This window comes from Lepisma saccharinum, chromosome 23, assembly GCF_977018435.1.
Source record: "Lepisma saccharinum chromosome 23, izLepSacc3.1, whole genome shotgun sequence".
Taxonomy (NCBI): Eukaryota; Metazoa; Arthropoda; class Insecta; order Zygentoma; family Lepismatidae; genus Lepisma; species Lepisma saccharinum.
In genome coordinates this window covers 54,586,599-54,601,186 of record NC_139251.1, presented here as the reverse complement: position 1 = coordinate 54,601,186, position 14,588 = coordinate 54,586,599, and the positions used below count along the sequence as shown (strand labels likewise).

Sequence of the window (14,588 nt, the reverse complement as noted above, 5' to 3'; positions counted from 1 at the left end):
AAAGTGCACGTATACCACCGCTACCTGACAGACTTGAGAAACAGTATTTTTGCAGCTGTTCAATCTATCACTCCAGACATGCTGACCCGTGTCTGGGAAGAATTGGGCCCACATGGATATGTGTCGTGTCACGAAAGGTGCTCACATTGAACATCCATAAGATACACTATGTAAACTTGTTGAGTTGTTGTTTACTTCCATATAAGCTTTGTCTTTGTACATGATAGATTGATTGCTTGAGTTGGTGTTTAAGTCCACTTTTTATGCACAGTAAGGCTGATTGGGACTGGACCTACAGTTTAAAGTGGGATCAGAACCACTATGTGCCTCCACCGGGAATCGAACCCGGTACAAAGCGACACCGCTACCACTGCGCCATCGGCGAGGTCCAATTGGTTTAAAGTAACGGGAGAAAAATAAACTCCGCGGTAGACCTCCTCTCCCGACAAATAGCAACAGACGAAGGCCGTCATACAGCAAACAGCTTGGTGCTTATTTGCATTCAAGTCTCAGAAGGATTCGAATAGTACTGTGTTCATAAATTAACAATGTTTTCAAATTTCCTCTAATTTTCATTCTTATAGCACAACAGCCAAGGTAATTCTACATATTTGGAAAATTATATATTTATAAATTAAATAATACGTATTAGCAATGATTACACTGATGAACAAATTCAAACTTTTTTTCGCTCCTTTGAACGAAAATAGGTGATTATTTATAATTCGACCCCGCTGAATCCAAATCTGAAAGTAGAAATGCTGTATCACCTATCGTTTTCCCTGGATTTTCATATTTTATTTTTTTAAAAAAAATTAATTCCCTTTGTAATAATACATCGAAATTTGAAATTATTTTTGTTTGTTTGCTCATGAAATAAGATTTTAATATTGAAGTGAATAACTATGAAAATAAAAAAAATAAATATATATATATATAGAACCGATTTTGACTGTTCAATTAAGAAATTTCATGCAAAAAAAGGAAAAAAAAACACATTTTTACTCACATTTTCAAAACTTCTCTCTTGAACTCTGCCGTTTGTAACTGCCACCAGAAACCTCTTCCTTGAGGTTCCAACAGTAGTCTGCTAATATGTTCTGTACCGATTTTCCAGCATATCGTTTCTCCATCACAGAAATATCCTGGTGAAATCTCTCGCCGCATTCGTCACTAACCGCACCCAAGTTAGGGGGGAAAAAGTCAAAATGCGAATTTAAAAAGTGAATTTTCAAGGACATATTGCACCCCATGCGCTGATAACACTTCAACAAGTTCTTAACAAGTTCCTTGTAGTTGTCAGATTTCACATTTCCAAGAAAATTACAGCATACTTGTCTGAAAGCTAACCATGCGCATTTCTCTTTTTCTGTTAGCAATTCCAAAAAGTTGTCATCATGAATGATCTCACGGATTTGCGGCCCAATAAATATGCCTTCTTTTAACTTACTATCACTGAGTTTAGGAAATGTTTTTCTCAAGTACCCAAAACCCTCACCGTGTTTATCCAAAGCCTTAACAAAATTTTTCATCAGCCCTAACTTTATATGCAACGGTGGTAACAAAATCTTGTCTTTCTCAAGTAGAGGGTGATTCCTAACACTCTTCTCTCCAGGAATTAAGTTTTTTCCGTATGGGCCAATCCACAATGTTGTAATGTTTATCTTTTGCCCGGCTGTCCCATTCGAAAAAAAAAGCAACAAAATTTTGTAAACCCAGACTGCATGCCTAACAGTATACCAATAATTTTGAGGTCTCCGCATATCTGCTAACCATATTTTTCATAATTTATCACTTTTAATATGGTATCCATATTTTCATACGTTTCCTTCATGGTGGAAGATTAGGCAAGGGGTACTGATGGGTATATATTCCCATTATGCAACAATACTACTTTTAAACTATTCTTAGATGAATCTAAAAAGTCTCCACTCGTTTGGGTTGTGACTCCTTCCAAGTTCTTGCAGAAGGCCTTCTACATCATTGCAGTACGTTGACTCATTACTAACAGAAAAAAAATGTGTCAGTGATTGTTGGCGTTTCCGATATGACAACTTAACACCATCTTGTAATAAATTCCACCCTCGGAGACGAGAACCTAATAATTCCGCTTGAACTTTAGAAAGGTTGAGGTCTCTGACTAGATCATTTAGTTCGGATTGGGAAATAAAGTGAGGTATATTTGGATCAGGAAAATTTGGATCGGTGTTTGAATATGAGGGTCCAGGTTCGTCATCTGGAGAAGCACTGCTTGGTACTGTTTCATCCACTGTCCATTCTTTAGGAGGCTTAGGAATTGGTATAAAATCATGACTCATAGGTTTCTTGGCTGAAGGAACATCAGGATAAAATATAGAATGTTTTGATTTAGAACTATATCCCACTATGTGTGTTAAACAGAAGTAACAATCCGTAGTATGATCTTTCTGTTCTGTCCATATTACAGGGTTTCCGAAGGGCATTGATTTGTGAGTGCCATTAAACAAACCACGTAAAGTTCGCGAACAATTACAACAAATTTTACCTGGTGCCATGCTTTCTCCCTCATCTACTTTACTTCCAAAATACAACTCGTATGCTTTTTTTCCACTATAGGAGTGATAGTATTTCTCTGTGACTTCGGAGTATATTCCCCGCAAACAGAACAAAACAAGTTCGGGTTATTCACACATTTGCGTGACATGGCGAACTCATTAATTGAGTTATAATATATTTCTTTGAAAAAACAATTATGAATGCTCTAATCGTTTTGTTAAAATACAACTTACACTTCACTTCACTATACACAATATTACATTCACAATTTCTCGAACATACACAAACATAAAATACGGCTACTCGCGAAGTTATCGGAAAGGAAGTTAAGACTCGACTAACCCACAAAAGAACAAATTTTAACAGAGAAACAGGAAATTACTCTACTGCCAGATGTTTCCTCCACGAAATATTAAGTGCCAGTCATAAACACACAAGGTCGCTAAAAGGTTCTTATCCATTTGCTAGGAACCAAACGTTAAGCCGTATGCGGAGCAGGGTGTGCAGACCTGAAACCATAAAACTATAAAATGTGGGTGTTCTGCAAAAACTTTAGGTGATACAGGAAAACGGGTGCGATATTCGTTATCAGCACATCTGAATACATAAAGATCACTTAGTTTTATTTAAAGGAGTATTTCATTGTTTATCAGTGTTATTAAAGTGAAAAAAAAATTCTAAATGTGAGTGAACAAACAAACAAGCAAACCAAAAAACGAGACTTGCCAACAAGATTACAGATCGCAAATAGTCGGGACAGGGAATGAATAGGTACTTCTGGTAGCCTCGAATCAACAACAATAAAACTAAAATTCAATATTGCAGACTGCATACTTCTGGAGTCTGTCTCTCTCCACAACAAACCCATTAAATTTATGCTAGAAATCGAAATTCTTGTAAAATCTCAAGGAAAAAAGGATCAATGTTATTTTCGTAGGTTTATATAGGTTCACATTTGGATAATCCATAGTTCAAGGGGGGGGGGGGGGGGCTGGTGTGCTCTGTTCCGGTACGCAGTTCAATTCAGTACACACAAAAAAGAGAGAGAAAGAAGCATGTTTGTTTGAACAAGCTGAAGTGTAAAGATGGATGCCGGTTAGCTAAACAAAATGACCAGACATTTAAATGTGCTCTTGTACTAACAACGTAATTCCCTTTCTGAAAAACAAGTGCATGGAAAAGGAAGAAATTAATGGTTTTGTCAAAAGGAACCGCATTTTAATACACTGCTCTCCATAAATTAAGCAACAAATGGCGATCATCCAATAGAATCAAACACAAGGCCGGAGGGTGTACATATTTTATTTGTAACGAAGGAAACAAGTGTCCCACGCCTTACAGAACAGAAGAAACACAAAACAAGGTACACTCATGGTCAAAAGAAATGAAATGTACGCATGGAGCATCACAGGTGGTAAACGTTGGAGACGGAAAGTGACCGTTGTCTGACACTAATAAGGGATATGATCACCGCGCGCAGCAATGCACGCCTCACAACGCCGCCGCATGCTGCCAATAAGGTTGTCCACCAACTCATTGGGTATGAGGGTCCATTGTTGGGAGAGAGACAGTTGAAGGTCTTGGAGTGTTTGTGGAGGGGGCACAAGGCCAGCGAGACGTCTCTCCAGAGCATCCCACATGTGTTGAATGGGGTTAAGGTCCGGGGAATGGGATGGCCACACCATGCGTTGAATATGGTGTTCGTCCAAGAACCGATCGACTAGTCCTGCCCTATGGGGACGGGCATTATCGTCCTGCAGAATGAAGCCTGGACCTCGTTCTCGTGCGAAGGGTTCCACATAACGTGCAAGGACCCCATCCCTATAGCGCTGAACTGTCATGGTGCCACGTGGGAGGATATAGAGGTCAATACGTCCACCAATAGAAATGCCACCCCATACAAGCACGCCTCCACCACCATATCTGTCCCTTTCAACAACATTCGAGGGATGGTAACGAGTTCCTGCCTCTCTCCAGACCAATCGGCGTTGCGAATCACTGTCCAGTGAGAACCTGGACTCATCAGTGAAGAGAACAGACCGCCACTGGTCCAGTGTCCAGTTCACATGTTCTCGTGCCCAACGTAAGCGGGCTGTCTTCTGACGCTGGGTGAGTGGTATACACAACACTAGTCTCCTGGCATACAACCCACCCTCGTGTAGCAGTCTGCGTACTGTACTCGTTGACATGGGCCGTCCTGTGGCAGCAATAGCCGCTGCACGCACTTGGGTAGCTGTTGCGGACCTGTTACGCCGACTTGTCAAACGGATATATCGGTCATCCCTGACCGATGTCACACGCGGTCGACCTCCACTGAAACTCCGCGATGCATTTTGCGTTCTCTGGAACTTGTTCCATAACCTGCTGACAACTGAACGATCGACATTGAGCCACCTGGCCACTTCGAACTGACGCTGCCCTGCTTCTAGTCTACCGATGGCACGCCACCGTAATTCATCAGCCAAATGGTGCCTGGTTGCCATATTCGACTCTTTCCGCGCACTTGACTCACCTCTGCACTCTCCAGATAGAGACACATACCTCTTCCTTGCACGCACGTCTTCGACTTAAATACCTGGTACGCCAGAAATCCGTGGGAGGGCACGATGATTGCACTTTATGACTCACCTGTTTTCCCTAACGCATTCGTTGCTTTCTTTCAGCATGCCCACCACTCTTCTTCTCTTTTCTCCAACTGTTTTCTCTTTTACCTCACATTTTCTTGTTGTTGCTTAATTTCTGGAGGGCAGTGTACTAACATTTTGAAAACAAGTTCATGGAGTCAAATAACCTTGTGTGAAAAGGTTAAATTAAGGATAATTAAAAAATCGAGACAAAAGAGGAGAAACTTGTAAAACAGAAAAAAAAATATACATAAATGAAATACTTTTCTACAAACAAAAAGGCTGGAAATGAAAAACTGAAAATTTATCGAAAACCAGAATTTCTGAAAAGGGGGAAAACTAAAAAAAATCGAAACGAAGAAACGATTTTTTTTCGAAGAGAGAAAAACGAAAAATCGAAAGATTTCGTTTCAAAATAGAAAAACATTTTTTTTAAATGGCCATCCCTAGTCTGTTTTTCATGTGTCCTGGTGGCGCGGTGATAACGTATCAGTTTCACATGCTGAAGGTTCTGGGTTCGATTCTCTTATCTCTGTCAAAACAATCGAATCCAAAAGGCACAACAAATAATAATAATTAACAAATAAAAAGTGAAGAGAGAACCACAAGGCACAAAAAATTGAGGCAACATATTGAAACTTGTTCTTACTTTGCTAAACTCCATCGCAGCAACAATGTATCTCCATGTAGAGATGAAGCTTATAACCAGTAGCGGCTTCTGCCTATTCGCACGTGCACACCCAAAGAAGCATCTGCAACGCAAATATTTTTATTATATTTATTCATTGAATATCATCTCCTTCAAAACATAGAATGTTCCCACGCCACTTCACCTGCGCTTCATCAGACCTCTGTCTCTGGCTAGCTACACTGCGCTCTTGAACATAACTTGATTTGTGTCACCAGCTGACGCTGTCTGAGTAGAGAAAACCGGATCCCTTCATGCGCTGAAATGGTAGTGCTGAAATCCCATTCCATTCGAGAACGTGTTACACCATGGCAAATTGAGGAATCTTTCTTTTATAAGAGGGAAATTTCAATGGTATCCTCGCCATCTCACCCACCTTGTTGCGAACAAGACAGGGTAAAGAAAGAGGGGGTGGCGGAGTGGGGGCAACTGAAAGCGAATCCTGAGTCTTGCATTGTAGACAGAGTGAAGCAAGGAAAGGAAGTTAGCTACAAAGCGTGCAACGACTGCAGTAATAATATGGATACGGTGGAAGGAAAAGAAATTATAAAGCTTTGCTTTATTTTGTTTCGGCCAGTCGGTCATTAAAAATAAACAACTGGTAGATAGATTACAATTGATTTTCTGAGTGTGGTAGTATGATTTGCTTCTTTATTTGGTGTATGCAAATGTTGTTATTCTCCTTGTCCATTATTATCAGCTGAGCGAGGTAGAAAGTTTTTACTAAATGTTTTGCAAATCGACAATAATATTGATATTGTAGATCGGTTTTCTTTGTTTTGAGTGATTTTGACAGGTTATCGAATGCTGAATTATTAAATCTTCCGGTGTAGGCACATTGTTATTCGGATCCCATTTTAAACTGTAGGTTTATCGAACCCGGGACCCCTTGAATTCAAGGAAACTACGCTAGCACTACACGGAGGCGCGTCCCTTTATCAACATCATCATAGTAATCTTATGTGACACACTTGGTTTAGACACTTTCCAAAATATAGTTCTACGTAGATAGAACTGCCTGATGCCTTAACACTTTCAGTAGCTGCTAGTCAATCTTAGCTTCTTGTTACAGAAGTACGAAGAGGTCACTGAACGAATAGGAAGTTTGCCAAATACCCATTTTGAACACTCATGTTGCTGCATTTAACAACATCCTTGTTGGATAAGTTATCGTAACTCTACAAAAATGTTTTTATTCGTCGGTTATGCATCAGCAGCATGATTAAGGACTTGTTAGGGAAAACAAAAAAATAATGCTCTCCATATCCTGTTAAATATAAACTTTGAACTCTCAAAGGTTTCTAAGATGACTTTCAGAATCGAAACTCATATAATAAGTATTTTTATTTGCAATCTCGCCGCTTTTCAAATTGGTGTTTTGTTTCATATTAAAATTGTTTGGGTGCGTGAACCGAGAGGAGTGTGCAAATGGGTGCCAGCAGAAAATTTTCCAAGGGGATCAGAATCGAATGGTTGGTAACGTGATCACCAACAAATCAAGAAGTCCCGTGTTCGATACCCGGTGGAGGCACATAGTGACTCACTTTAAACTGTAGGTCCGTTCCCGATTAGCCTTTCTGTGCATGAAGTCATCATAAGAAAGAAGTGTTTTAAGGGAAACAGTAAAAAAGAGAGATGAAAGAAGAAGAAGAAGATATTGAGGAAAAGGAATACCTCGTAAAATTAACGAGTCAAACAGAGAGAGATGCGGAGAAAAGGAAAGATGAGAAGCAGATAAGTATAGAAAAAGAAGCGAGACACGCGATCTCGTGCGTACACAGACACAGAGAGAGGAGGGAAGGGGGAGAGGATAAATGAAAGTGAAATGCAGAAGATAAGTTTTCAAGTTTGAAGTTTTAAGTCCACTTTAGGCACAGAAAGGTCAACCGAGACTACTATCCGTGACAAAAATATTGAGCCCTCGTTTATATTAGCGCTTGTAAAATTGTACTCCGTGGGAGGAAAAAATTCAAATACGTTATTGGAAAGCTTCAAGTCTCTACTTTTTAATAAGCGTTATCTGAAATTTAATCTTAACTTTGTTATCTTACTATAATAAAAAAATCACTGAAAAGTGTAGTTTTTCTTCCAATTTTCACGAACGGGGAACTTAACACCATACAGTTCATAATCGACTGTGCATATAATTTTAAGATTTTTTGTACTTGAAGTTTGATTATTTTTGTACCTCTGTAGAAAAAATCAAATGCATAATTTTACTACATGCTTCAAAAATTGGCGTTTTATGGAAACGTGCAAACTTGAAACGCATAATTACAAATTCAATGAAATTGCAAAAAACTCTTGATATAACGCATATGATCAAATTCCAGAAGTTTGGCGTGTATACATCAAATATGGTTCCAGATATTAATTAATCGGGACTTGACCTACAGCTTAAAGTGGGATCCGAACCACTTTGTGCCTCCATCGGATATTGAACGAAATAATAGTGGACTTATATTTTATATCTACTAATTATTTTAAATATAAAAAGTCATTATTTTAAACCAATAAAAACTACCATTATTTTTATTGTCCGTTTATTATTATTATTATTGTATTATAATGATTATTATTACTATATCTTTTATTCAATTTACCGGATTGTTTTTCTTTGTACTTTTACATCTCATGATGACATGAATACTCATACTATTTTTGATATTAACTTTTACACGTTCAATAATAATCTTCTAACATTAGGGTGAAATGTAAACCATACACATTAAATTGTGTGATCTCTCAAATTAAAAATAGTTTATTGAATTTTGAACGAGATTTTCCTTGAATTAAGTGAAACAATATCAAAACATATAGTTTGGACATGATTCATCCATTTTCCAATAGCCGGCCCTGTGGCGGAGTGGTTAGCACAGCGTGCTACGAAGCCAGTGGTCCCGGGTTCGAATTCCGGCTAGGACTTGGATGTTTGTGAGTGTCCGTTCATCAGCTTCATCACATCATCACTCATCCTCATCTTCGCAAATTAGCCAAAAGGGGCACAAGAAGCGAAGTAAAATAAAGCAAATCAATCAATCATTTTCCACTTATTTTTTCGAATTTTTTACTCAGTTGCCAACTGGCACATACTTATGGACTACAAAAATAATAAGATTTTTTCCCCCTTTTTTTTATAATTTCAATTGAGGGATGCCAATTCCAGGGTCAGACAGGTTCGCGATAATTACGAACAATATGGAATCAATGAAAACTTTGCACACGTATTGTCGACTCAGAATTGTTCACATGCTGACAGAATAAAAATAATAAGGGCCACAGTAAAGAAATATGTTATTGCATAGGAGTGCGCAGATCCTCTGATTTAGGGAGGCAAAATATTTGAAGAAAGTTCAGTCGGAGACAGAGAAACCTCATTCCATCTCACTGTTTCATTGTATTTATGGGTACTAAACAGGGTCGTATATAGTATGTGTCCTGACTCGCCGAAAATCACTCTCTTAGAATTTCCAGCTTCCGTGACACAAATGTTCTTTGTTCTCCTCCACGTTTACCTATTTTTTTCTCTGTGGTTCAGACTAATTTATATATGAACATTATTTCTTACCAGGGCCGGTGGAAGGGGGGGGGGGCGAACCGTGCCACCGCCCAGAGCGGCAAATTTTCAAGGCGGCAAAATTTGAAGAGAAGAAAAAAATAAGCTTATTGAAAACTTGAAAGTTATATTATATTATATATAAATTGCGAGTTAATATATGACAATCCATCCTTTTGAAGGAACGTATCAGTAGTCTTGCTTTAAAAACATAAGTGCCACAAGGGGGGAAAGCAGATTCCATGCATTAACTCCGGTGAAACATGATGAGCTCCTTCAAATAATTGGCGACAATAAAACTGTGCAAATGGTCGCACGTGAGGCTCAGTGTATTGCAAACCAGTTGTGTGGATTTACATTCCTTTGCTCACTAGTTATCTGGTATGACTTTTTACTCCAAGTTATGTAATGAGCAAATGTCTTCAAAACATTATTCTACGATGTATTCAGTAAAAGATCTACAACCCGCAAAACCCCGCAGTGCGGGGGTCCCCGGAGACAAGTAAGCATTTAGGGGGTCTCTGACAATTGACATAGTAGAGGGTTCGTATATGCATATGTAAAAATAAACTCAGTTACTCAGGGGTACAGAAACGAATACAATATATACAGGTAAAGGTAAAGTTCCCTGTGCCATGAAGGCACATTTAGGGTATGGGGGGTAGGACCCCACATATTTTCGATGTCGGCCATCTTGGAGGTGATGTGATCAGCACCACGCTGCGGCCTCGTTTATTCCACTTGGTACCATTTGATTTAAGGCTGGGTGGGCCCTAGAGCCGCTTTATGCGGGGACAAAGCCAGAAAAATTCCGATCTTAGACACCCAGCCCGGGTGTAATAAATGAGGCTAGATTTCACGAGAAAAGCAGTGGTGAAGGTTTCTTCAAACTATCTTTAATCAGGTAGAAGTTACGACTGCATGATTGTAACAAGTGTATCATTTTCCAGGTGTGAGAAAACAGTGTCAAATATATACCACATCAACCCCTTTCCATTTTTAAAAAAATGAGTTGCATTCAATATGGCTGCCACCAATATGGCGGGCGTCTACTTGGAACACACCAATGTGGTTCCCCCTAAGCCAGTGGTTCTCAACCTTTTTCTGTCCGGTACCCACCTTGAAGGATATTACACCTCATGGGTCCCATAAGCATGGCCGCCGGCAGAGTTACTTGGAGGGTTGTGCACCGAGTATATAATCATATTGTTTGCTAACATCGAGTACTTTAAGAAGCCCTCTTTTACGCTTGCTTATACAAATTACACATACTTCATTCTAGAAAAGTTGATATGTAATTTAAAAGACTAACCGTGAAAAAAAATCCAGTGAACTCTTAAAACCGCCACATTCGATTTGTTCATAGGCGGTTAGCTTTGTAATCTAAGTAATCTCGTTAGCAATGTGAAATGATGACAGTTGACACCTCTCAGCAACAACATATATATACAGCGTGTGTGTGTGTAAAGGTAAAAAGGTTGAGAGGACCTTTGGTAATATTTTGCGGGGGGGAGTGGCAACATTTGTAGATCCGGCACAGGATGTATTAGTTGCTGTTAAATGATTTCTTGCAAACATATCAGCGCTTTGAAAAAAGCAGGAGTGACGAAAAATTTCAGTTTCTTAGACACCACTTGCGAGCCTGGCAGAGCCTCCCTCCCTCCACTCGTGGAGACGTCGGGGGGAGGCGACCTGTGAGTCCCGGTTGATGAGAAAGAGTTGGCATCGAATTTAGATCTTAGATGATCCAAAGATAGGCAACACTGTACAGTTCCGAAATCGAAAGAAGAAGCAGTTTCAGTATGATGAAACTGTTGAAGATCCACAAAAACGGTACAAAGTTCATTTTCATTACCAGGTCCTAGACGATTAATTTAGCTATAAGAGGAAGATTTGAGCAGCTTAAACATCATAGTGAATTTTCAATTTATTTTATATTAGTAAGCATAAAGACATGCCCTCTGATCTTTTGTCTGAAAAGTGTTGCAAACTTGCCGGAATGTTAATACATGAAGGCTACTAAATTAAAAGATGAACTAAATGTGTTTTCGGCTATAATGAATTGCACCTAATGTCAGTGTAGAACATCGAATTTATTAACTTTGCCGGTAACCGTACAAGTGGCGAACAAAGTTTCTTTTTGGAAATTAAGGCTAATATAAAGACTATCTTCGGTCAATCATGTCTGAAATACGCTTGTTTCCATTTTATACAAGATAGCATTATACGAATAAGAATATTACATCAAAAGGTAAAGTTCCCTGTGCATGTAGCACTATGTCATGAAGGCACATTTAGAGGATGTTGGGGTAGGGCCACACACATTCTCGATCTCGGCCATTTTGGAGGTGATGTGATCAGCACCACTCTCCGGCCGCCTTTACCTCCCAGGGTTGCTCCCAAGTACCTATTATTTTTAGGCTGGGTAAGCCCCAGAACCGCTTTATGCGGGAACAACGCAGGAAAGAACTCAGACCTCAGATCACCCACGCGGGAGATCTGGGAATATTACATGTAATTCTTTTAAAAATCGAATCATATATCACAGACCTACAACGGTAAACGTATGAAGTGAAGCCTTCATATCTTTCCTAATACTTGTTACATTTAAGATACGTTTAAGAGAGAGAGAGAGAGAGAGAGAGAGAGAGAGAGAGAGAGAGCTTTCATAAAATACAGTATAATAATAATATAAAATTAGTGTCGCATTTCTTTAAGATTTACTGTGGTGAAGCGAGATATCCTATTGTGCTTAATAGTATTGAAATAGCGTAACAAGTCTCATTATTTATTTTATAGTTTGATGTTTTACTTAGGAATATATTGATTTTTAATTTCCCGTAGCTGCGTAATGACGGGGAGGGGGGGGGGGTTGAAAAATAGCGGCAAAATGACTAGCGCAGGCCCTATTTCTTACAGCAGACTCAAAACAACTGGATATAACTTATTCGCTTCCAATGTGTGACTAAGTTATTCTGCGACCACATAGGTGTAATACAACGAATAAAATGCGTGAGACATTATAAGAAGTAATTTGGTGGAGCACGAAGGGAGAGAGTCCAATTACATAGGAAATATACCGGTCGTAGTTGCTGGGAACTTTCAACGCTTTGAAAAAACGTTATTTTTTTAAATGATAATAAGATTGTTTAATAACGGTAATAAGATTCCTCTACACATTTCTAAGTGAGATTATTAGGAGGGGCAACTGCCCCCTTGCCCCTTCCCCCCGTGCTCACGCCTATGTTTATGATATGCATCCATTCAGTGCAATCCTGTTAACTGTTACGTCTATATGTTCTTAAATGTATCAATCAAGCATAACTACCCATATTCCCCCCCAGTGTGCTCATATCAGGGGTTTTTGCAGACTTTTGTTTTTGCATTTTTTGTTCCTGCACAGAAATATATTTTTACTCATTTGTACTACCAGATACAGTTCAAAGACTGATCTTCATTTTGCAATATGAAACTTATTTCAATAAATCTCTTAATTATTAGCAATTTTACTTCAATGTGGTCATATAACCCCCAATAACCAATATTTTGATCTGTTATGGGGTGAATAATTTATGGACACCCTGTATTTTAAATTAGGTTATTGATGTGAAAATCCATTGCTACTGCGGTAGTTTAGTCTAATGAACTTCTTATCAACCTCTTAAGTTTCTTGTGTAGGTCAGAAAGTGCCTCGACGCTGATGTGTAAGTACAGTAAATTTATTCCTACCTTGAATCTCAAGTGTGCAAGGGGAGGTCTTGCATACGGAATTCCCTGGTAAGCGAAGAAAGGTCTTCCTCTCAGTGAAGTCAGAACTTTCCCCTTTAAGCTGCCCTGGATAGTCGTCACAATAGGCGAATCGCCTGTAATTGTTGAAGGAAGTACGTAGTCTACACTCGCAATTAGAACCACCACACAGAAGATCCCGAAGCACGGCTTCATAGTGTTGGAATGTGCACCGTACTAATCCCAACCAAAGATAAAAAGAGTCAAAGGCTGATAAGACTGCAGGGTCACTGAGCAGATCGTAAGGTTCATGTACGAGTCAAGCACTGTGTCTAAAACACGCTCTGGACTGAAGCATTAACCTTTAATATATTTGCTAGCATAAATGCTACGGAATGAGGCGGCGGGGGGTGTCAATTCAGTGGCGTATTTGAGGTTTCATTTTGGGAGGTTTCATTTACCAATCAGTAAAATAAACTTTGCCTTGCGATTCTGAGTAACTTCAAACATTGGTTCTAATCTAGGTCATTAAATCTTATGATAATATTTACACTAGAGTACTGCATGGGACCACTTGGACTCGATCATATTTGTTCGAGTCTCACACGCTCGAGTGTATAGAATCAAATATCATTTCAATGTGACAATAATCGTAGAAATATATGTGTAAAAATCCACCCTGGTAGTTACAGCCCATAATCATCTATCAATTTCATATATCACTGTGCATTGGTAAGATAGAGTAAACTACATTTAAACATGGAGATATTGAGTACGTTTACTTAAGTTTCCATTTCACTGAGTCTTTCACCTCGTGATCTATATTTGAGGATCCACGCACGCTATCTAGCGTCGTCCGTGCGAACTATTTGGCGCTCGAGCGAAATCCTCTCGCTGCAGCACTAATTTACACGTAATTCATAAACACTATACAGTATTTGCATTCTAAGAAACCCAAACTCATAGACAAAAAGAGCTTTCGAACACCGAAAACTTTACCTAATTTATATTTCCTAGCTATTCCATGTCCCAGCTAACTCTGGAGCAAGGCCGCTCATATCGTCAGAGAAGGGGAGGAAATCTTATGGGCAGAGCGAAGTAGCCCACGCCGCTGCGAAGGCTGGTAACTGCAGTCGCTTCCCCTCCCATGCAGTCCCATTCCCTCTCACGTGTTCATTGGTGGAGCCGTCTCGAGTTACTATTTGCGCAGAGGCTTGTCTTCGTTCGCCTGCTCCAGAGTTAGGTGGGACAGGGTATACAAGTTTCCTGTGAACACTTCAATACATGTAAAACTTCAGCACTATGCCTTGAAAACTTAAGTGGGAACAGCCTGCTGTTGTCTCGGCTCGACGAGGTTGGTCAGTTTCAGAATGGTGTCTTCTAATCCACAAGACTGCATACTTTTCAGCAGGGAAATCTTTAAGGACCGGACCATTAATTGACACGAATGTAAGATTAA

The 14,588-nt window shown here is 39.4% G+C and overlaps 1 protein-coding gene across 1 annotated transcript in view; it reads right to left on the bottom strand.

Moving 5' to 3' along the window:
• The window catches only part of LOC145977724 (juvenile hormone esterase-like), a 144,032-nt gene extending 130,673 nt beyond the window's left edge, over positions 1 to 13,359 (bottom strand). Inside the window, exon 1 of the mRNA XM_083109964.1 lies at positions 13,133 to 13,359. Coding sequence (XP_082966090.1) covers positions 13,133 to 13,345 — 213 coding nt within the window. The 5' untranslated portion in view covers positions 13,346 to 13,359. The remainder of the gene's footprint in view (positions 1 to 13,132) is intronic.
• Positions 13,360 to 14,588: the final 1,229 nt, after the last annotated feature.